Genomic DNA, 23053 nt, shown 5'->3' on the forward strand with positions numbered 1-23053 from the left:
CTTGCTTTCTCACCTCCTAGTATAGCTTCCTTTTTCTTGAAGATCCATTTTGAACCTACAACCTTCTTACCCTTTGGCAGATTCACCAATTGCCAGGTGTTATTCTTCCTTGAAGCCTCAAGCTCTTCCTCCATAACACCTTGCCAAAGTTTCCTTTCACCACTATCAAAAGCTTCCTTGAAACACCTCGGTTCATCAATGCTTTCAAGATCTTTAGCAGCATTTAAGGCGTAGCAAGTTATATCATCCTCTCTAAATTGTTTGGTTGGCTTAAAGATCCTCCTTTCCCTATCATGAAGAAGTCGATAGTTCCACAATTCAGTATTAGCTCCTCTTGAGTGACTGGAATCAACAGATGTTCCATTTGCATCATCATCAAGATCTGTGATAGAACCCCTTTGCACTTCATCAGTAGCATGCTCCACCTCAATTACCATCTTACCCTTCTCACATTTAGGATTTTCAACATGCATAGTCATTCTTGTCTCATAAAAAATGACATCTCTACTGATGATCAGTTTTGAAGGTTTAACATTTAACCTCCATAACATGTATCCCTTAGTTCCTTCAGCATATCCAAGGAATAGACTTTTCATAGCCCGAGCCTCCAGTTTATCTCCTTTGACATGTGCAAATGCCAAAGAACCGAACACCTTTAAGTTGGAGTAATTTGCTAGTTGTCCACTTGAAACTTCCATTGGTCTTTTATGATTGAGAGTAGAATAAGGACTCATGTTGATCAGGTATATTGTCGTATTGGCAGCCTCTCCCCAGAAAGCTTTTGACAAACCAGATCCAAGCAACATGCACCGAACCCTCTCCAGAATTGTTTTATTCATTCTTTCAGCCAAACTATTCTGTTAAGGAGTTCCAACCATAGTCATGTGCCTCTTGATCCCTTTGACTTTGTAGAACTCATTAAATTCATCTGAAATAAACTCCAAATCATTGCCAGTTCTCAAGCATTTCAGCTTCAATCCCAATTGATTCTTGGTCTGCATATGTCACTCCTTGAACCTTTGAAATGTTTCAGACTTGTTTCTGAGGATGTAGGTCCACACTCTACTTTAAAAATCATCAATTATGCTTAGGAAATACGCTCATCCACCATGAGATTGAGTTCTTGCAGGCCCTCACAAGTCAGCATGAGCATACTCAAATGGTCGTTCGGTTAGACGTTTTCCTTTTTCAAACGGTATTCTTTGTGATGTCCCCAAGACACAATGGTCACAGAAATCAAGCTTCTGTAGTTTATCGCCTAGAAGTAAACCTTACTTATCCAATTCTTCAAGACCCTTCTCACTGATATGTCCCATCCTCAAGTGCCAAAGCCAACGAGCATTATTTTCTGAATTCACACTTACTACAGAGACATGACCAATGACAGTGGAACCGTCTAGAATGTACAAGTCATTCTTTCTTCTGCCTTTGACAACCACAAAATCTCCAGAAAACATTCTTATCACTTTATCTTCAACTTTCGTGGAATAACCCGTAAGATCAAAAGAACTTATAGGGATCAGATTTCTCTTTAGTTCAGGTACATATCTCACATTCTGCAGCACCATTTCACGATTGCCAAACATCTTTAGTCTTACAGACCCCACTCCTTGCACTCTACAAGCCTTGTTATTGTCAAGAAGCACATTTCCATGCTCCTTTTGATCAATATTTTCAAAGAACTCCTTCAATGGGTACATGTGATAGGTGCAGCCAGAATCCATGACCCAACTTCTTTGAGAATCTTCAGATGAAGCCACCAGAACACCAGTAGATTCATATCCTTCGGATACCTCTGCAATATCAGCATTTTCCTGCATCTGAACAGCTTTGCCCTTCTTTGGACAATACTCTTGATATGTCCAATATTTTGGCATTTGAAACGTCTTCTTGTTTCTCATCTTCTGGTTTTGTTTTCATCCAATTTCCACCCTACTTCTTCCCTTTGCCTTTCAATGTAATGAGCCCTGATGCCACCTCCTTGGTTGCCTTCAAATCTTGAATTTTTTGGAACTCCTTGGTTCGAATTGAGGTCACAACCTACTCTAAAGTAATAACTTGATCCTTACCATAGAGCAAGGCATCCCTAAAGTGCTTAAAGGTTCTTGTAAGCGCATTCAGAAGAATAATAGCCTTATCTTCATCTTCTAATCTTACGTTAATATTCTCCAAATCATCAACAATTTTTATGAATTCTGCAAGTTGCTCCTCTAAGGTTTTTGATTCTGTCATCTTTAACGAATAGAGTTGTTATTTTAGACACAACCTATGAGCCAGGGATCTTGTCATGTACAAGGACTCCAACTTTCCCATATTCCAGCCACAGTCTTTTCCTTCGCAACTTCCCTCAATGCCTTATCACCAAGACACAATATGATTGCATTCCTTGCCTTATCAATCATTCTTTTCTTCTCTTCTTGCGTCAGAGTAGCAACCATGTTCAAATCTCCCTTCAATGCTTCATCGCAACCTTGTTGTATCAAGATTGCCTCCATCTTGATCTTCCACAGCCCAAAGTCATTTGGTCCATTGAATTTCTGTATGTCAAACTTGGTTGCCATTGTTTCTGGAATTTCTTGTTTTAGCCCTACGGTGGGCACCACTTGTTGGTCCACGAGGAAAGGAAACAAGAGTCCAGATACAAAGCAAAGAAAACAAGAATGAAAACAAAGAGCAAGAGAGAATGATCTGAATGAATACTGAATTCCATTATTATGAATTACAAAGAAAGTGGCCATAATATAGCCAAGCAATACAAACAACAAAAAGTAGAAAAGAAGGTTGAACACAACAGCTAAAGGTCGAACAACATATAACAATTGAACGTCGAATGAAACAAACAAGACCGAACAGTCACTAACTAATAAAAGCCTAACACAATTAAAGACCAAACAATTACAACGAGATATTGATTCTAAGTAACGATAATCATGTGAAAATAACAAAGTACCAATAATCATACGAAAATGATGTGACCTGAAATTTCTTATTTCTATCACTTAATAACTACTCAAAACGACTATAAAAGAAACATATAACATTGACATTTTTAAAATATATAATCTATTAAAAAATGTTGCATTAATTATAAGTAAAATAACACTTCTTCTCTTTTGCATAATCACATATCATAATATCATAAGTTTTAAATAACTTTTCTACGTATTGGTGGCAATAGCATGATCAACCATTCTAGTAGATAGATTTATCTTATTTATTAAACACAAACATTTTTCAATTATCGAGTAAGAAGGTCTTCATGATTCTCATAGTGAACTGAAACATATCAATTGTATCAAATGTTCAACATAATGGTTATGATTTTTATTTCTCTCAAAATTATTCATTTGGATTTTTTTTCATCTCGGTGTTGCTTTGCTTATAGCACAAAATCTTTATCATTAATTTCTTGTCGCGAGATTGCGTTCTAATGTCTTTATGTCTTCTCATACTTCTTTTACATTTCATCTATTTGTCATTGCATCCTCTTTATCATCATTTTCCTTCTATCCATGTAATCGTTCATGGCTTCTTCCAACACAATGTTGCTTGCCATGTTTTTTATAATTTTTGTAAGTTTTTGTTCGATTTTACGATGTTAAAATATTTCGAGAGTAAAGTTGAATGTCCACTTAAAACAATTTTTTTATCGTGTACTCCAATGTAATCTTCTTTGTATTAGGATATTATGTTCACCAAAATGTTTTGGTGTAAGGTTGAACGTCCATTTAAAACAATTTTCTTGTCCCGTACAATCTTTTCGGTGTTAAGTTAATCTATTTACTAATGGATCGAAATACATACTAAAAAAGTTTTGATTTTAAAATCAGTTTAAATTTGATCAGTAAAATAATTAATATTGTTATAAAAGTCTTACCAACTATAATTTTAACTTATATTTATAACTGATTTATAATTTATCAATAAACTTTTGATTAGATTAACATAATTATGACTTAATTATCTTTAAATTTGATTAGTTAATTATTTAAACTAATTAGATATTTAAATTATTCTAACATGAAGAGATAGTTGTCTTCCTTGCTGAATAATCAGTCGTGAATTGATACGTACCTATTCATACAAAACAATTTTATTGATTATAAAAGATAAATTTTAAATATAATTCATTGTTATTATTATAAGATTTCACTCACTGTATACAACGTGAAGCCTCTAACGGAATAAACTAGTTTTACACAAATAAGTTATTTTCTTTTTCCTGTTGAATTGAAAAGCAAAGAATTTTTGTATGGTTTGAGAAATTGAGTGGTCCATTTGAGTCCCTCCAACGTTCGATAGCTAGCTCTTTCAGGATTCTTCTAATAAAATTGCATCACATAAAAAATCCACAAAACCATTGCTGCCATTTAAATATATATCGTCATCACTTTCAGATATTAATCCTACTCTTTTTACTATTATTGGATACAACAACAAAAATTATTTTTTAATTAGATTTTCTTTGATATATTAATCTATTTGGTTGAATTGAGTCGGTTTGTGTAATTTTTATTTTTTATTTTTCTAAAAGAATGTAATTTTAAGACTTCTTGTTCTAGGTTATTTTTAATGAAAAAGTGGTACTAAGAAGCTTTATATTTTAAGCGTCTTCTAACACTTATTCTTTAATAATTATTCATTTATAATTTAACTTTTCAAAATCTAAAAGTAAATTTTTATTCTTGCAAATCTACATGTTAGATTTCTTGTAACACCAACTTATTTTAAATGAAGGATCTTCCAAAGAATCATCCAATACATTTTCTGAAATTTCATATTATCTATAACGATGTAGATTAATTTCTTACTAGTTGACGTATACAATTTTTCCTTTTCAAAATCACCCTTAATTATAATTAATTTTTTTCCATATATTAAAAATAATGTGGAGCTAATAATTGCTCTCTCTGTTAAAAAGTTATTTACATTTATTTATCTCTTTAAACAAACTCTGAAATATCATAAATATGAAAAAGAAAAGATGAAATTGTGAAGAGATTCCAAAAAGATTAATTATCGAATCAATAGGATATTTAACAAAACAATATATCTTCTTTATTCAATTTTCTTTGATATAAACCTACCTTCTTTTACTAAAAACGATTATTTTTTTTCAAGTGAATAAAAGCACTGTAAATGGTAAAACTTTCTACTTTTGAATATATTAAAAGAAAAGTATAGTATATCCAAATTTTATACTAAAAACCATTTATTAAATAAAAATAATTTATCTGAGTTGATATCCACCACACTGATTCCTATGCCACCATTTTCAGTTATCAATAAAAAGGACTAAAATCTCAGAAAACACAAGACAGACACAATATACAAAGAAACCATGATGTTGTTCTTGAACCCCTGACTTTGTCTCTACTCTTGAGTTCACTTTCCCTTCAGTTTCTCTGTTGTGACTCAACCACAACACGCATCCTCACCTATGCTGAATTATCAAACACCTTCCACAAGCCATGACAGAGAGGAACAAAGCGACTACACTGATAATGAACAACAAATCAGAGAAATTCATGCCCTGACTCCACCCCCAAGAAGAGAGCCTAACTGGGAAACACACACACACAGCCACCGCTCTTCTTCTGTGTCCATAGAAGGTGCTTCCAGCGAGAACTTCAGCGTGAGTAGGGAATTCAGTGCCCTGGTTCTAGCAGGCTCAAGTATTGATCACAACACCACCACCCCTAGTCCCATGAGTGTGAATATGATGCATGGCAATGAAGGAGGTGCTAATAGCAGCATTAACAACGACAACAACAATAGCAACAACTTGGGGAGGATTGGAGAGGATGAGTTGCTGATGATGGAAGAGACTAACCCTTTGGCTATTGTGGCAGATAGCAACCCTTTGGGAGCTGATTCCTCATCATCACCTCCGAGGCGTGGAGGGAACTCTTCTTCTTCAGCTTCTGGTACTGCTCTGAGTGAGGTCACAGTGCAGAGGGTGAGAAAGGAGGAGGTTGAAGCAAAGATATCAGCTTGGCAAAACGCCAAGGTTGCTAAGATTAACAACAGGTTCAAGAGGGAAGATGCTGTTATAAATGGGTGGGAGAATGAGCAGGTCCAGAAAGCAACTTCATGGATGAAGAAAGTTGAGGTATGCTATGTATGATATATATAGTAACTCTAGAGCTGAAGTTTGGCTACTTTTTTCTTTGGTGGCTGTAAGTGGGTTGGTCAGTGATCATGATGAGTTGATTTTTATTTTTGTGTGATGCTGGTGCTTGTTTATGATGATTACTGTCTGAGACTAAAATTGAGTCGTTAGATTAGTCCGTGGATGATCCAATCAATCGGTGAAGAGGAACTTTTACCTTAATTTCTTCTGGGTCTTCATATGAGTGGGTTTTTATTTTAACTGAAATTAAAGATTGGATATGGTTGACAAGCTAGGGGGTAGGGTTGATACCCTTGATGATTGCTTAATTATTGTTGTTTAGACTCTTGGATCATCGATCAATATTCAGCATGTTTTGTGGGAATGGTTGGGGAAAAAACTTACTTCTATATATGAAAGTATGAATGCTTGAAGGAGGTCTAGATTGCTTGTCAAATTTCACTTTCTTCTTTTCCCTCTTTTTTATTACTATTTTCCCTGAGCAAAAGTGTCAGTGGTGGTAGAAGATATCCATTGAATTTTGATATGTTTTTATGGTTTTAGCATGCAATTCAAGGGCTTGATCTTTATCATACCCGGGTTTAAAATCAAAGTCTTCTCAGGTTGAAAAAGATGTTAAATGAAAAGTTGAATTAGGATTTTTCTCCATCATGAACTCTTCCTTTTCCTATCTTTGGACAGGGAGGCTGACATGCCAAATTGAAAGAAAAATATCATCATTCAGCCACAAGTTCTTTCTGCATTTTTTACCATCAAAAGTATATTGTATTGGTTAAAAAGATAATAACATGTTAATATATGAAAGGATTCATTTGGCTTGCATCCATTGCCTTATCTCCAAGGCTACTTTTACAGTGAAAACAGAAAAGAGCTGGAAATATGGTAGCCGCCAGAAAAAAACAAGTGGACTAATGATTTGATTTTGATGCTTGTTTTTCATTTTTCGTTCTACATTACACCAACTCTATTGGTCAGTAAAGCAGAAGTTTGACTAATAAAGTGCACTTTGTTTGTAATTACAATTTTGTTCATCAATAAGCAAAAATTTGCACTCATTGTGCAGAGGAAGCTGGAGGAGAAAAGAGCAAGAGCACTGGAGAAAATGCAAAATGAGATAGCAAAAGCTCACAGAAAAGCTGAGGAAAGGAAGGCATCAGCAGAGGCTAAAAGGGGCACAAAAGTAGCAAGGGTTCTGGAGATTGCCAACCTCATGAGAGCAGTTGGAAGAGCACCTACCAAAAGATCTTTCTTTTAATAAATGTTATACTTTGAAACCACATTTGTAGACAAATATGACCAAAAAGAGAAACATAGAGAGGGAAAATATCATGGCATAATAGATGACATAGTGTGGTGGTGAGAGTCCCTTTTCCTTTTGAATTTAACTTAAAGGGTTAAAGAGATGCAGTATAAAGAAAAAAGAAGATATTGGGGTGTACATTATCATCTTATATTATATACAAACCAATTAGAGTGTTTCTGAGTGATTGATTAGTGCATTAGAATTTATAGACATGATCATTTTGGTTGGTTGTGCTGCTGATTAAACGTTTTGTACATTAATAAATTTGGTTTATTGTCATTAGTTGGCCTCCACTACTTGCAAATGCATTGCCGACACGTAACTTTGTCCAACATTTTTGCAATTTTCTCCACAATCTTGTGGCCCTCACTAATCTTTCTAATCAGTTGTTAATTTTCATATCCCATCACAGAAAAAAAGAAATAATTGTTTAGTTTATGACAAAATATCTTGCAGATCATGCTAACACATGCAAGGAAGCTTAAGCACTCGCGTTGCATCATCACAAATTCACGTGAAAGATTGAAAAGCAACATTAAGTTATTTCAATCCAATAGACCAGTACATACATATCTTTTACTGGTATTACTGATGTGAAATATCCATTAACTTTACTACAGATTAATCTTTAAGAAAAACTTGATTGATTTTTTTCAATGTTCTAATGTTGATTTTCTCATTACTAAAACTTGAACTTCAAATTTTCTTCAGAAGATTCAAATTTAATTTCACCTGTCACTTATCTAAACAAGCAAAAGCTACTCTTAATAAGTTCAATAAAACACACTTATGTTTGTATGTCATGCTTTTCTAAACAAATGGTAAAATATAGTTGACTCAGCCAGCTTTTAATGATGGATAAAAAGTAAAACTCTAAATTTTAGTTGGAGAATAACTCTAAAAAAAGTTGTGAATCTAAATCTTATTGATTAGTAAATTAAGAGTAAGTTATTTAAAAAGGGAAAAGATTAGACATGTGACTACTTTGTAGACCAGAGAAAAAAAAAAGTAACAGAATAGTTGATGCTCAACCTTTGCACGGAAATTGCGCAGTGATGTGGCTAGTATTTGTTCACCTTAAGTAACTAAAGTTTCACGCTTTCAATCTAAAAGCAAGAGCTAAAGTTAAGAACAGTGGAAACAATTTTCGTCTTTTAGTGTTTTTGTATTTGGAGCGTGAATCTCCAGTGGAAGGCAATTCTCACCAATACTGGTCTAGAAAAGGATTGAGTGTCTGCATGGAATGCATTGTCAATAAAGCTAGATACAGTGTCCAGTTTGATAAATTCATCACAAGCCAAAAAAGGAGAAGATTCTTGGCAATCAAATATGATCAAGGCATCATTCATAATGTTTCAATTTCTCCTATTACTGTGTTTGTCCAATGAGATTTTCAAGTCCTTGGTCCCACGTTCTGCTAATGTTGTACCTGTAGTGTCACTCAAGATGAATTATTATATAGTCTGATACTATCACTTGTTCATAGTCTCAGTCAATCTTTATGTGACACAACTTATTTTTGTTGTCAAGTCTGTGGGTTGCCAATAAAATAATCAAATATGCTTCTTTGGGATTCTCAGATTTCTTGAAACAATACATTCATGCTTGTTTGGGTCTTTGGAGCTTGGACCCTAGGCAAGGCTTCAAAGGACATATTTCAGTTTTTATGCAGAAAATGGTTTATTATTTGAAAAAGCAACTAGATCCATGAAACACTGCATTCCAAAATAAATAGTAATAGTCAAGTCTACCAACTCCATAGCATCTAGAACCTGATTTCATTTTCCTTAAGTATAATGCATGAGCTTCAGAGTACTGGATTTTCTAAGAAAATTACAAATGTAAATGATTTTGGTTCATTTACGAACAAAAGGAGTTGCTGTGCACCAGTTTCTAACTCAAAAACATCTGGCACTCACTGTGCAATGAACATTACAAAAGATGTTCAGGTTTTTCCAACCTTTTCTTGGTTAGAAGGGGTATACAGAATCAATCCGGTGGAACCGTTACAAAATTGTTATGGAAGAGTGATCTACTTGCAAATCCTCCCTCAATCCTTAGACTATTGCTGAAATCTTACTAATGAACTATAGCAAATCTAAAGTAGTATCACAGGGAATTTGATATCAGTTCCAGATTATTTATGTTCCCGCAGGTCCAACAAAGTTCATCTTTTAGCAGATCCAAATTTGCATAAATTTCCCTACTTTGAGGGTGTTCTTTGTCACTTGCTATAAAATAGTGAACCTCATTATCTATCTCAATCCAGCTGGAGCCTGTTTCTTTAGTTAATTTCAAGTCATTCATAGCCGTTCTCACCTTCGCAGCCTCTTCAAACATGCCTCCTTCGGCGTACATGTTTGATATAAGTATGTAAGAGGAGGCATCATGCGGGGCTAAATCAAGCAATTTTCTTGATGCCCATATTCCAAGTTGTAAATCACCACACTGCTTACAGGCATTGACAAAAGTCCTCCAAAGCAAAACTGAATCTGGAAATGGGCTTTTGTTGATGATATCAATGGCTTTGGGCAGATTTCTGGCTCGACCTAAAAGATCAATCACGCAAGAGTAGTGCTCAATCACAGGCCTGATTCCATACTTTGATTGGATCTCATTGAATAAGTATAACCCAGTTTCCCACAAACCTGAGTAACTACATGCTTGGAGAACAGCCAATATTGTAATCCCATCAGGAGCAAAACCCTGTTCCTTCATCTCCTCAAAGAGCAAAAGAACATTGTTTCCTTCACCTTGAAGGGCATAAGCAGAAATTATGGCATTCCAGGTAACACAATCACGATTCATGCTACTAAATATTTGATAAGCATCCTGAACAGTGCCACATTTAGCATACATAGTAATTACAGCATTTCCTACGGCAGTATCATCTTCAAGTCCCACCTTTATTGCGTAAGCATGAAGACTCTTCCCAGTTACCAAGCATGCTTGGTTAGCAGATAAACAAAAGAGCCGTGAAAATGTTACACCATCAGGTTTTACACCACTGAATCTTAGTTTACTGAAAAAAACCATAGGGTCCTCTTCATCATCTCTTACATTTGAATTCAAATATCCAACTAGAATGGCATTAAATGAAGCAATAGTTTTATTTCGGAGCCTGTCAAAAATGGCTCTTGCTGACTTCAAACTTCCACATTTAGCATACAAATCTACTAAAGCAGTACCACTATTTACATCAGACACGTGACCAAGCTTTACTGTAAGTCCATGAATCTGAACCCCAAATTTCAAATTATTCCACTCTGAACACCCATCAAGAACAGTGCTGAAGCAACCAGAATCAAGAGACACACCAATCTGAATCATGTTTAAGAAAAATTCAAAGGCCTTATTAGGATGGCCGTTCTTAACAAATACTGACAGAAGCGCAGACCACGAAATCAAAGATCTGTCATCCAGTTCAGCAAACACTCTCTCAGCTTCTTCGACCATTCCATGTTGCCCGTACATTGTAATCATTGCATTTCTAACAGATGTTTCACACATAAAACCATAATTCACCGCAAGCCCATGTAGTTGTTTCCCTACATATAATCCTCCACTGAAATCACAAGAACTGATCAAATTCGTAAACGTATAATTACTTGGTTTCAGTCCAGACTGTAGCATATCCACAAAAATTTGAAATGCCTTATCTCCCAAACCTGCCTTTCCATATTCCAAAATCATATAATTTATGCACTGAGCATCTTTAACAGTTATGCCACCAAACACTCTTTCTGCACAACCGAAGTGGCCACTTCTACAGTACATAGAAACCAATGAAGTAGCCACAACAACGTTCTCCTGAAGCCCACTTTTTACAACAAAAGCATGAACCTGCTCGCCAAAAAAACGATCTTCCGGGGACCTACATGCTTGCAGGACCACCGAACAAGTATGCTCGTTGAACTTCTCATCAACCATGCACATATCACGTGCAATACACAAAACATACTCAACATCCCCATTCTTCAAATACCCCTTCATGAGGGTAGTCCATGTGACTGTGCTCTTCACAGGCATTTCATCAAATATCCTCTGTGCATCATTCATGTTGTTGAATTTTGAGTACAGATTCACGAGATTGTTGTCCACAAATAGGTCACCTTCACAACCAGATTTGATGAGATACCCATGAATTGTCTTTGCCAGCATATAATCCTGTGACCCAATAGAGAATTGAAGAAGCTGAGACCAGTCATTGAGAAGAACATTATTGTTCTGATTACAGGGTAAAACAGCACAACACTGTGGCTTCACAAGTTTCAGGCTTTGTGAGGGGTTTGGGAAAATGGGGTGGAAGCCATTATTTGGTGGAAGGATGTGCAAAGGGCATGCATAAGAAGGAAGAATGGAGAGTGGAACAAGTGGTTGGAAAATTGGGTGAACCATTGGAACAAGTAGTTGCAAACTTAACAGAATCAACTGAATGTGATTGCTTCCATAGCACTTTAAATTTCTCTACTCATCATTACCACAAGGTGAAATTCAAATAATAATCCGCTAGTATATAATTGCCCTTTTTTTAATAATCATATTATATGCCAAAATACTCATTAGTTCAAAATATTTACCACACTATTTATCTTTTAGGAAATTGATATTTGATTAAAATGACTATAACTAGATTTGAATACTTTATGTGAGATGTTAAATTGAGTTTGTAAAAGGAAAAAAAATGTAATTGAAAAATAAACTTCATTTAAAATTATTAATCAAAATTTTCAATGGAATAAGCCTAGCAACATTTTATACATATGGCACATGTTAGATAATTTATACTTACCACGCATAGTGGATATTTAAAAGACTAAATGTTAACCTGAGTCATTCTCTCTAAAATTTATGCATAAAAGTAATTGAATTTCCAAAGAAACCTTTGGAATTATTTATGTAAATAGTTTAATAAAATCTAACAATGTCCTGATGATTCATCAATTCTTTGACATAGATAAAAACTCATTGCATTATTCATAAAACACAATGAAATAGGTTGTTTTCTATCCTAGGATTACGTAAAAAATATATATTGTAGAACAATTGTTAAGGTGAATGAACTAGGTTAAGGTGGGAAGATTGGTTGGATGATGTGGAAAAAAGTGGTCCGTAGAGGCAGTGAGAGTGAAGCCTTATACGCCATTTCCCACACAGTCTTCAGTATCCATTCATTTGCCACTCAATTGCGGAACTTCCAATAACAAAACCAATTCATTAACAGCCTCATACTCCTACTCCTTGTCTTCTTCATCTCTTTCTTCTTCTCTTCTCTTCTCTTCTCTTCTGTGTGAGAGTGAGAATGGAGAAGATGGCTGCACTTACTAATATCCACACCTCCTTCTTCCCCACCAACACCATTCTTCCAAAGCCATCATCTTTTCAACCCTTCTTCTCTACCCGACTTCTTGGCCTACCCTTATCTTCTTTTTCCGTCTCCAAAAGATTATCTTCCTTCACTTCCAGGCCCATCAAATGTTCTGTTTCCGAAGCCACAGAGCCCAAAGCTGGTGGTAATCAATTAACACTCTCTCCCTTTCTCTGTATTTCAATATTATTATTATTAACAGTGTTGTTAACCAGTGATTCAAGTTCATTGGTTTAGGAATTAGAAGCATTTTTTTAATTGGGCTACCTAAAAATGTGTTCTTTTGTAGAATTTTTTTACCAGCTTTTGTATGATTTCAAATTAAATTTTGCTCCTTTTAGTTTCTTAATTAGTACAGTGGTTTTAGCAAGACCCTTTGTTATAAGGTTTGGCTTTTTGAGATTTTTTTTTTTTTTTTTGTGAGGGTTTCATTTAATTTGATTATCTGGTTTTTTTTTTTTTTGTCTCTCAGAGAAGAAGAAACAATTGTTGAGAAGAGGGGACGTGAGAAACATAGCGATTGTTGCTCATGTTGATCATGGAAAGACTACACTCGTTGATGCCATGCTCAAACAAACTAAGGTATTGTTCATTACATGGAACATGGCTTCAATTGAAGTAAATAGAGTTTATGCTTGACTGTTCCTTTAATGCCTGCTATCTTCATTTTGTGGATTTAGTTTCAACGGTTTTCTTTTGGAGAATTTGATTTTTTTGTTTGTGTAATTTTAGTGCATTTGTTAATTTGAGCCAATTGACATCCATAATTTAATGGAAGTGTTGTGGGGTAGTGACCCTGTAGTAGAAAATGATTTAGTGCAAATTTGTGTGTTTGGTAGAATTGATGTTGTACTATTAACGTGATTGGAACGTGCGTCACAATTTTCTGAGTTGATTTTGCAAGCGTACTAAACTGATGGATATTTTTATACAACTGCTGAAAAGTGGTAGTTTAGAGACATTTAACATCTGTTAACTGGTTTAGCCATTGTTTTTGCCATAAAGTCGATTGGTTTGTTCTTATAAAAAAGAATGAAGGGTAATATTGATATGGTATTCATCTATTGAACTTTTTGCAGGTATTTCGTGATAATCAATTTGTGCAGGAAAGGATAATGGACTCGAATGATTTGGAGCGCGAAAGAGGGATCACAATACTGAGTAAAAATACATCTGTCACTTATAAAGACACAAAGATCAATATAATAGATACTCCAGGTCACTCTGATTTTGGGGGTGAAGTGGAGCGTATCTTAAATATGGTGGAAGGGATCCTTCTAGTGGTACTCCCTCTAACTGTAGTTTGTTTTCCTCCATTGGGAATTTTGTTACATATTCCCTTATATAAAAATGTTTCATTTTCTTTTCTGGAGTGTGGCTTCTAGTAATATATAGGGTTTATCAAGCTGCCCTTTGTATTTGTAGGTAGATTCTGTTGAAGGACCAATGCCACAGACAAGATTTGTCTTGAAGAAGGCTTTGGAGTTTGGTCATTCAGTTGTTGTGGTTGTGAATAAAATAGATAGACCTTCTGCTCGCCCAGATTTTGTTGTCAATTCTACTTTTGAACTCTTCATTGAACTGAATGCCACAGACGAACAGGTATGTTGGTTATCATATAACTTAAATAGTTGTAGTTTTATGTGTTGTTTACAAATTCTTGGAAATTTGTATGTAGTCAAAACTGTACGGTGATTTCTTTATTATCAATGATCAGTGGGAATATTATAAAAAATGTTTTAGATTCTTAATGGTGTCTGCTGGTAAATTTAAACATACGATTGGTGTTTGAAGGATTAGAATGGTTTCAGTATTATGAAAGATAATATTGGTAAACATCATAGATTTTTTTTTTTCTGCTTGCAGTGTGACTTTCAAGTAATCTATGCAAGTGGTATAAAAGGGCAAGCAGGTTTGTCTCCCGAAAATCTGGCAGAAGACCTTGGTCCATTGTTTGAATCCATAATTAGATGCATCCCTGGACCGCGCATTGACAAAGATGGTGCTCTTCAAATGCTGGTTAGTAGTTGCTAATTATATCACTTACTCTTTTTTATTCTATTTTGCAATTGATTTATCTTTTCATAATGGTTAGCTTAACCCCCCCCCCCCCCCCCCCCCCAATAATATAAAAGGGAAATAGAAAATAAAGAAGCAAATGAAGATCTTGACAAGTTTATTTATGAGAAAATACACTGATAATCCTGTTTAATTTATGCTTGACTCTGATAATGCTATTTCCGTATACAAGATGTAATTGTTTTTACATATGCATATTTGTCAACTAGGTGACAAATATTGAGTATGATGAACATAAAGGGCGTATAGCAATTGGGCGTGTGCAAGCTGGAGTTTTGCAAAAAGGAATGGACGTTCGAGTGAGTATTTTGTTCTTCATTGTGAATTCATTCATACTCACATGTTACCCTTTTCTTCATTGAGGTTATCTTACCAGGGTAAATATCTGTACTTGCATATAACAATGAAGTTTTTACAAAAACTACATTTTAAGTCTCACATTCACTTCTCTAACTAAATTTTTTTATTTTTAATTTCTGGGCAAGTTGGAGCAGAGATTATTGAGCAACACAAGTGAATGAATCCATTCAGTCCAACGTCTGATGTAGGATATAGATTATTTTAATTTGTTTATGATAGTTAGAGACCTGCAATTAAATAAGTTTATGTCATGAGAAGTAGGAGAGTAAGAGGGGATCATAACTTCTGAGAAACGCAATACTAACTGTAATAATTAGTTTATGACGGAACTAGAGAATAAAAGTGGATACATAAAGAGAGGATTAGTGGTATTCAAGTGATATTGAGGGGGTAAACGTGGGAGAGACCTAGATCTCACAGGCATTCAGGGAAATTACATTATTTCTGCACAGTACTCTATTCTTTAATACTCATTGGAGCAGTGATTGTGAATTAGGGATCCTATATTCTGATCCTGTTTCTATCAGCATACCACTTATTCATTGATTTTGTCCAGGTATGTACTTCAGAAGATTCGTGTAGATTTGGAAGAATTAGTGAGCTCTACGTGTATGACAAATTCAGTAGGGTTCCTGCAGATAATGTGGAGGCAGGTGATATATGTGCAGTGTGTGGAATTACTGACATTCAGGTAAAGATTGAGGGTTTTGTATAAAATGCATAATCTTGTATTACATTAACCTTTTTAACCTTTCCAATGCTATACTCAGATTGGGGAGACAATTGCTGATAAAGTATCTGGGAAGCCACTACCTTCCATCAAGGTGGAAGAACCAACAGTGAAAATGTCTTTCTCCATAAACACTTCACCTTTTGTTGGCCGTGAGGTATATTAATGGTTTGCCATAAAAAAATTCTGTATTTATCTCTTTCTCTGTGTGGATATCCTGATGCTGTTAGTCAGGCACAACCATTACTGCTATTTTAAGCTTCTTTCTTGGTAACAGTGTAATTTGTAATTTTTCAGGGAAAGTATGTTACTAGTAGGAACTTAAGGGATAGGCTTTATCGTGAACTTGAGCGGAATCTGGCTATGAAAGTTGAAGATGGTGAGACAGCTGATACATTTGTTGTCAGTGGGCGTGGAACTTTACATATCACTATACTCATAGAAAATATGTAAGTGTTATGAATATTCCACTTCTCATTGATTCTTCTTCAAGCTCTTTAAATAATATTGCATCTGCAGGCGAAGAGAAGGCTATGAATTCATGGTTGGACCTCCCAAAGTTATCAACAAGCAGCTGAATGAAAAATTGTTGGAACCGTATGAGGTAATTTTTCATTGCTTTTCAAAAGAAAAAAAAAAAAAGATAAAGATTTCATATGATAACACATGCTTTAGGTCTTATTTGACCGACCGTGAAATCTAGTCAATTTTTTCCTGTAGGACTTTTACCATTTTGACAGGGAGAATTTTTGTTTTGAAACTCCCAGCCAAATTTCTATCCTTTTTGGTGTGGGACTTGCAAATTTAATTCTCTTCTTTTCATCCTCTATTTCTTCTACTCTTCTTCCCTACATTAGAAAAAAAAAAAAATTCTTCCACATTGTTTTCTTTTCTTCTTCTACTTTTCATCATCCAAACAAAGAATGAATTTCTTTTCTCATTCATTACATATTTTTAACAAGAGGATCTGTTGCAGATTGCAACTGTGGAGGTACCAGAAGAGCACATGGGAGCTGTTGTTGAACTTCTTGGCAAGAGACGAGGACAGATGTTTGACATGCAAGGAGTTGGGTGTGTAAATTCTTTCTTTGCTTCATTTTGAACGTGATATAATTTAGCACCAGAGTTGTTATAGGAACAAGCCATTGAAGTTAAGCAAAATTTCTAAGAGAATCATCACCATGGAAAGGAGTTTCTTTGTTGATAGTATATTGGGAGTTCTATCTTGTATTGCTTTTGGATTAATAGATTAAATTCACGTAAAAGACATAGATAATATCTTTGTTGGCTATAATAATTGATGAAAATCAAAGTTTACATTTATCAACCAGACTTGCATTGCATAACATCTGATATGATACTGACAGTATTATTTTTCTGTTAGATCGGAAGGAACTACACTACTCAAATATAAGATCCCAACACGTGGTCTTCTTGGATTGCGGAATTCAATTTTAACCGCATCACGAGGAACGGCTATTCTCAACACCGTCTTCGATAGCTATGGACCTTGGGCCGGTGAAATTAGTACCCGCGATCAAGGGTCATTGGTAATGTCTGCAGTGAAAGAAATTTGTAGAGCATGGTATTTCATAATTCCATTGTTTCCCTCAATCATTGATGAAGTTATGGAATTTCAGGTTGCTTTTGAGGATGGAGCAAGTACTTCTTATGCAATCTCTAGTTCACAGGAGAGGGGACAGATGTTTATTGGACCTGGTGTGGAAGTTTATAGAGGTCAAATTGTTGGCATCCATCAGCGTCCTGGGGACTTGTCCTTGAATGTCTGTAAGAAGAAAGCTGCTACCAACATTCGTTCCAATAAGGAACAAACAGGTAACACTCAACTTATGATGTTTTAGTTGCTCAGTTAAACCTGTAGTTTTGATTAGTTTTAACTTCAACGTTGTCTTGTACCATTGAAGAAATAATGCTGCTTCAAATGATCTTGAAGAAATGTATGGTGGTGGTATGCATATGCTAATAGGCCAGAAAGTTTTAACTTACTGTATTCCCTTATGCAGTGATTCTTGATACACCATTAGACTATAGTCTGGATGACTGCATTGAATACATCCAAGAAGATGAACTTGTAGAGGTCACCCCAACAAGTATCCGAATGTGCAAGAATCCAAAATTAGCAAAGAAACAAAGGTAGACTTTCACTGTGAAGCAGTAAGTTGCAAATGCTTTTTGAGTTAGCAGCTACTATAGCCGAAGCTGCATGACTCATGAATGCTGTTGCTGCTGAATTGATGAAGAAGTAAATCACTACCATTGATGTAGTGTCACATATTCTTCGAAAGCTGCATGCAGAATAATATAGGAACGGCTGGAAGCCGTATTCAATATTGATTATAGGTATTGGTCACAGTTGATTTAAGGGGAAAAAGTAACATTACAGAGTTTTGTTTACTTGCTTTATAAAGTCTATTTTAGCAGAGTAAGGAAGTTGAAGATATCAATTCTTCATATTGGTTGGCAAATAGCAACACAACACAACACAACACCTTGGGTTAAATTTCCAGTGAAAAGCATTTCTGAATGAATAACAAGCTAGAAAAGCATTTCATGCACACCCATGTATGTATATGCCTTTTACTTTTGGCGTTTGATAGCTACAGCCAAATCGAGGTTATTGGCTAACTATAATATAATTATAACTAATCAATTGTTTAAGATTAAAATTGGTTTAAATGAGATGAAGTATAAATAGAAGATTATTTGATAGAAGATTGTTTTGGATTACTTTAAATTCAATATCATTGTTGAGACATTGATATGGTGAATGAGGATTATGCATGTTAAGGTATAAATTTTGTAAAACTAAGTTGTAGATATGGTTTAAATGAGTATAGTTATATTCTCATAGTTATTTAGGGATTTGTTTATGAAATTATGTAAGTGCAGTTTATATTTGAGTTCGAATAATTACGATTGAATTTAAATAAATAAATTATTACAGTTAAGAAAATTATACATCACATTCGTTTCACAATCATCAAGTTTGATCAAATTGATCGTTGAGATATTTTAACTTTTTGACAAAATATGATTCAATACCCTTTAAATTTAGATTAAGAAAAATGATAATTTGTATGAAAATACAAAATACACGTGATGTAAGTATTGTTCAATACAATAAAAAAAATAATCAAAACGTGATCATAATAATCAATAAATTCAGGAAAAATGATCATTTGTATGAAAATACAAAATCGTAGTGATACATTTAACACATTATATGATATTCATGTCTATATAAAGATTATTAATCATTTTTAGTGTCTACGTTTTTGTTTTCCAGTTTTACTTTTTAATGAGTAATTATTTTTTAAAATTAAAATAATTAATTTGTCAATTTTACTGACCACTTTTTTTCGATTTGTCTTTCTTTCAAATTGAATTATTTTTTAAACTAAAATAACTATTTATAATAAAAGAATTACTTATAAAATTACAAAATCTATCTTTTATGGTAAAAATTATTTATATTTACTTTTATAATTTAAATTAAATATATCAATAATTTTAGTGAAGCCTTACGCATATAAGTAAATCTTTAATACCCAACTTTATAATTATCCACAGAAATTACATTATTTTAATGAAAAAAAAATCTAGTATAGTATGTTTAGCTCACTGTTAACTTTTGTAAAATATAATCATATCTATTAATTAATTTTTTGTAGGTTCATACGCTATTGTTCAATAAAAATCAAAGGCAAGTATTTAGACTTTTTAAGAAGTAAAAAAAAAAAAAAAAAAGTAAACGTTCTAGAAATGTTTAATATCCACATCTTAAAATTATATATAAATATTCTTAAACTCAATACCATGTTTTGGAGAAATTAAGCTTGTCATACTTTTGACATGAACATCGTTTTATCGAAGAAAAAAAGATAGAAAAATATTTTCCTGTTTTTTTTCCATAAATTCGACCTCACGTGTTCTAGAATCAAAAGAAAATAAATTTCCTCAGGGAAACTTTTCAAACAGGAAAGAGCTGTATACATTATTACTGTTTCAATATTTTAATTTTAAAGTATATTTATTCATGAGATTTTTCTTTTTATTGAACTTCTATTTTAAATGTTTTAATAGAAAGAAAATACGTACTCAAACTTACGTAAGGCTTTAAACTTTATTACATCCATTATTTTATTTTATTTTTCTATTGTAAAAGTCCATCATGTCTATAAATTCGTGTTTATGATGCAATATAGATGTAAAACTCCCCTAAACAAACAAACAAAATTAATAAATGTAATTTTTCTTATAAAAATCATCACAAATATATATGCATGAGGGATTTATATACATATGATAAATAAAAACATCTTCTAACATAATCAATTATATTTTTAAATATTAAAATATTATATTATATATAACATTTGTAAATATCTATAAAATATTTATAATTAATATGTTATAATATAATAATTTATTATCATTTTATATCTCTAATATATCATAATAACAACTTATTATTTAATATTTTTAAAAAATTATGATGTAATAATTAATTATATAATTTTTTGAGGTATAATATTTTATTACTTTTAGATGATAAAATCTTTTTAATATATTTGTTTACTTAAAAAACTTATAAATACATATATCACATAAAATCTCTTTAACATATTTTTTTATTTATAATTTAGGAAATTTAGAAATACATGTTTTACATGAAGTATAAATAAATTACTTTGTTCATTTATTCTCTTGTTCTTTCTAGCTTTGTCATATAGTATGTCCAAATAAATCTTATTCTCAATAAATATAATAAATTATAAATAATATTTTTATCATATTTATTATGGTTTGGAATAGATAATATTATGATCACATGGCGATCAATCTCAAACATATAGAAGTAGTTCTCGAAAATCGGAGGACTCCTAATAAAGTCATGGACCGGTAATTCTTTTAATAATTTCCAATACAAATAAGTATGTTTAAAAGTAAATATGTTTATCCACTCATGATTAGGTCGATGTTAACTAAAAGTTTATTTTAAAATTTATAAATATGTATTTAAGATAATAAGATAGATTGTTGCATTTATTATATTGTCGAAAATTAACTCTATCTACTGAATGGTCAACTACTCACGTAAGTATTGAAGTACTTTTTGTAAGTAACCCCAGCGCATAGTCTAAAGGAGAAAATGAGTGAAATATTGGATTGTGAGGCAATTCGGAGTTTGTTTGGAGTTTAGAGTATAAGATAGTTGACCTCGACCTTACTATTAAAACATTTTGGCACCTATTAAACTTGACAAGTCTGAAAGCAATAGCTCAATAGTGACCACAAGGAATGTGAACAACATGGTGCAAGGAGGACAAAAGAATCACCAAGATCCAATGAAGATTATTTGAGTTTTACAGTAGTAGATGTTGGATATAAAAAAGAGGCATGAAGAAGAGTTGACAGTCCTGAAATTCGAACATGCAGCCACTCAGCAAGAGCTGATCGCCTAACATTCCACCCCTAGAACGACTAGTCGACCTGTTCCGACCAAGCCAAGTGGAGACCATACCAAGACCGTGCAAGATGAAAACACGAGAACGAGCAAGGATTATAACTCCATGTAGACAATGAACACAATTGGTCTATCGTCATTCATCCCCACCATCATGGAGACGTATATTCTCGAATAGTTGGTCCCAACAACTTTCAACACGTATGACGGATCATCTAATCCAGATGAGTACCTCAAGATGTTCATCAACCGGATAACCTTTCACACTGCGAATGATGTGATATGGTGTAAGGTTCTCCTTATCTCTTCAAGGAGAAGCCTTAACATAGTTCAACTCCCTACCACCTTACTTAATGGAGAACTCCAACAACACCCGCACTATTCGATCAACAATTTGCGGTAAGTTGACTGCACAACCTGACGACCTTGGCTTTGATGAACCTGAAGTAGGAGAAGGAAGAGTCCTTACGGGCCTTTATGAGCTGGTATAGTCATGTCTGGTGAATGAAGGACTTACATCCTGACTTTACCCTACAACATGTTGTGATGACTTTGAGGCCCTCCTTCGCTAATAACTTGTGCCGCAAGTCACAACCTCTTTGGTGTCGCGACTGGTAGTAACTTGCTTAGCTACCCTCCTTCAAGAAATTCTTCTTTGGATTATGGAATGCCATGATAGCTGAAATAAAATAGAAAATTTAGCCAAGTTAAAACCAATACTTCATTATTTATAAAAAAGGAAATGTCACAGTGAATGCCTTAGTACTAAGATCCTCGTATCCAAGGCAATGAATGAGGTGTTGAGAAGGGAGGTGGTGGGGTAAATCGTTGATCTCCACCTCGGCCATGATATTAATGACTTGAGCCACGAAGCATTATGCATCTTAGTCTAATGGTCATTTTTTACCATAGGATGAATGACCTTGGACGCCACTAATACCCACCAGATTAATCACTGCTACCCATTCCACAAACCCCTTCACAAATTGTACCAAGCTCAAGCTTGAGGGGGGAGGGGAGGGGGAGGGGTTGTGTACTGTATGACTATCCAGTCAACAGTTGACCACATTGTCTCGACACATCTGGAGGTAGCTCCTAAAAACCGGACAACCCCTAATAAAGTCACTTACTGATTAGTAATTACTCTAATAATGGTCAAAGTTATAAATTAAGTATATTTACAAATATATTTATCAACTTTTTGGAACGTAATTAAGTTGATGTTAATTAAAAATCTATTTCAAAATTTATAAATACATAAAATTAAAAAAAAATAAGATAAAAAAAATAAAGAAATAAATGATTGTATTTATTATATTATTAAAAATTAACTTTGTTTATCGAATAATCATCTGCTACTCTATGGTCTAAAAGAAATAAGTAAAGACTTAGATGGCTAAACTTTGGAGTTTGTTTGAATTATAGAGTACACGACAATTGACATCCATTTCACTACCGAAACCGAAAATAATATCAATTTTTTTATTTTCATTTAGGTATTTATTCTTTTTTAGTTTTCTGCATTTTTTTTTTCTTACCAGTAAATGTGTCTTTACATCTTATGAAGTAAACAAGTGGTTTAATTGTTTTCA

General features: G+C 33.7%; 3 protein-coding genes across 3 annotated transcripts; 2 read left to right on the plus strand and 1 right to left on the minus strand.

Annotated features, from left to right (window-relative positions):
• Positions 1-5293: 5293 nt before the first annotated feature.
• Positions 5294-7718, plus strand: LOC106771957 (remorin 4.1-like). The gene is made up of 2 exons (XM_014658036.2): positions 5294-6112; positions 7197-7718. The coding sequence occupies exons 1-2, from the start codon at positions 5441-5443 to the stop codon at positions 7386-7388; spliced, it is 864 nt and encodes a 287-aa protein (XP_014513522.1). The 5' UTR covers positions 5294-5440; the 3' UTR covers positions 7389-7718.
• A 1827-nt stretch (positions 7719-9545) lies between these two features.
• Positions 9546-11834, minus strand: LOC106770083 (pentatricopeptide repeat-containing protein At5g27110). The gene has a single exon (XM_014655909.1). The coding sequence runs from the start codon at positions 11832-11834 to the stop codon at positions 9546-9548; it is 2289 nt and encodes a 762-aa protein (XP_014511395.1).
• A 711-nt stretch (positions 11835-12545) lies between these two features.
• LOC106771958 (putative elongation factor TypA-like SVR3, chloroplastic) lies at positions 12546-18549 on the plus strand. The gene is made up of 14 exons (XM_014658037.2): positions 12546-12949; positions 13277-13386; positions 13884-14087; positions 14230-14406; positions 14671-14823; positions 15093-15182; positions 15800-15934; positions 16014-16130; positions 16271-16422; positions 16493-16577; positions 16950-17044; positions 17358-17523; positions 17614-17809; positions 17998-18549. Exons 1-14 carry the CDS (start codon positions 12739-12741, stop codon positions 18129-18131), a joined length of 2025 nt encoding a protein of 674 aa, XP_014513523.1. The 5' UTR covers positions 12546-12738; the 3' UTR covers positions 18132-18549.
• Positions 18550-23053: the final 4504 nt, after the last annotated feature.

The sequence above is a fragment of the Vigna radiata genome, chromosome 8 (assembly GCF_000741045.1).
Source record: "Vigna radiata var. radiata cultivar VC1973A chromosome 8, Vradiata_ver6, whole genome shotgun sequence".
Taxonomy (NCBI): domain Eukaryota; kingdom Viridiplantae; phylum Streptophyta; class Magnoliopsida; order Fabales; family Fabaceae; genus Vigna; species Vigna radiata.

Coding starts and splice junctions, on each gene's coding strand:
- LOC106770083 (XM_014655909.1), bottom strand. CDS start 11,834: ATGGTTCACCCAATTTTCCAACCACTTGTTCCACTCTCCATTCTTCCT.
- LOC106771958 (XM_014658037.2), top strand. CDS start 12,739: ATGGAGAAGATGGCTGCACTTACTAATATCCACACCTCCTTCTTCCCC. Junction 16,423..16,492: donor ACTATACTCATAGAAAATAT/GTAAGTGTTATG, acceptor TTGCATCTGCAG/GCGAAGAGAAGGCTATGAAT. Junction 16,578..16,949: donor AATTGTTGGAACCGTATGAG/GTAATTTTTCAT, acceptor GATCTGTTGCAG/ATTGCAACTGTGGAGGTACC.
- LOC106771957 (XM_014658036.2), top strand. CDS start 5,441: ATGCTGAATTATCAAACACCTTCCACAAGCCATGACAGAGAGGAACAA. Junction 6,113..7,196: donor CATGGATGAAGAAAGTTGAG/GTATGCTATGTA, acceptor CTCATTGTGCAG/AGGAAGCTGGAGGAGAAAAG.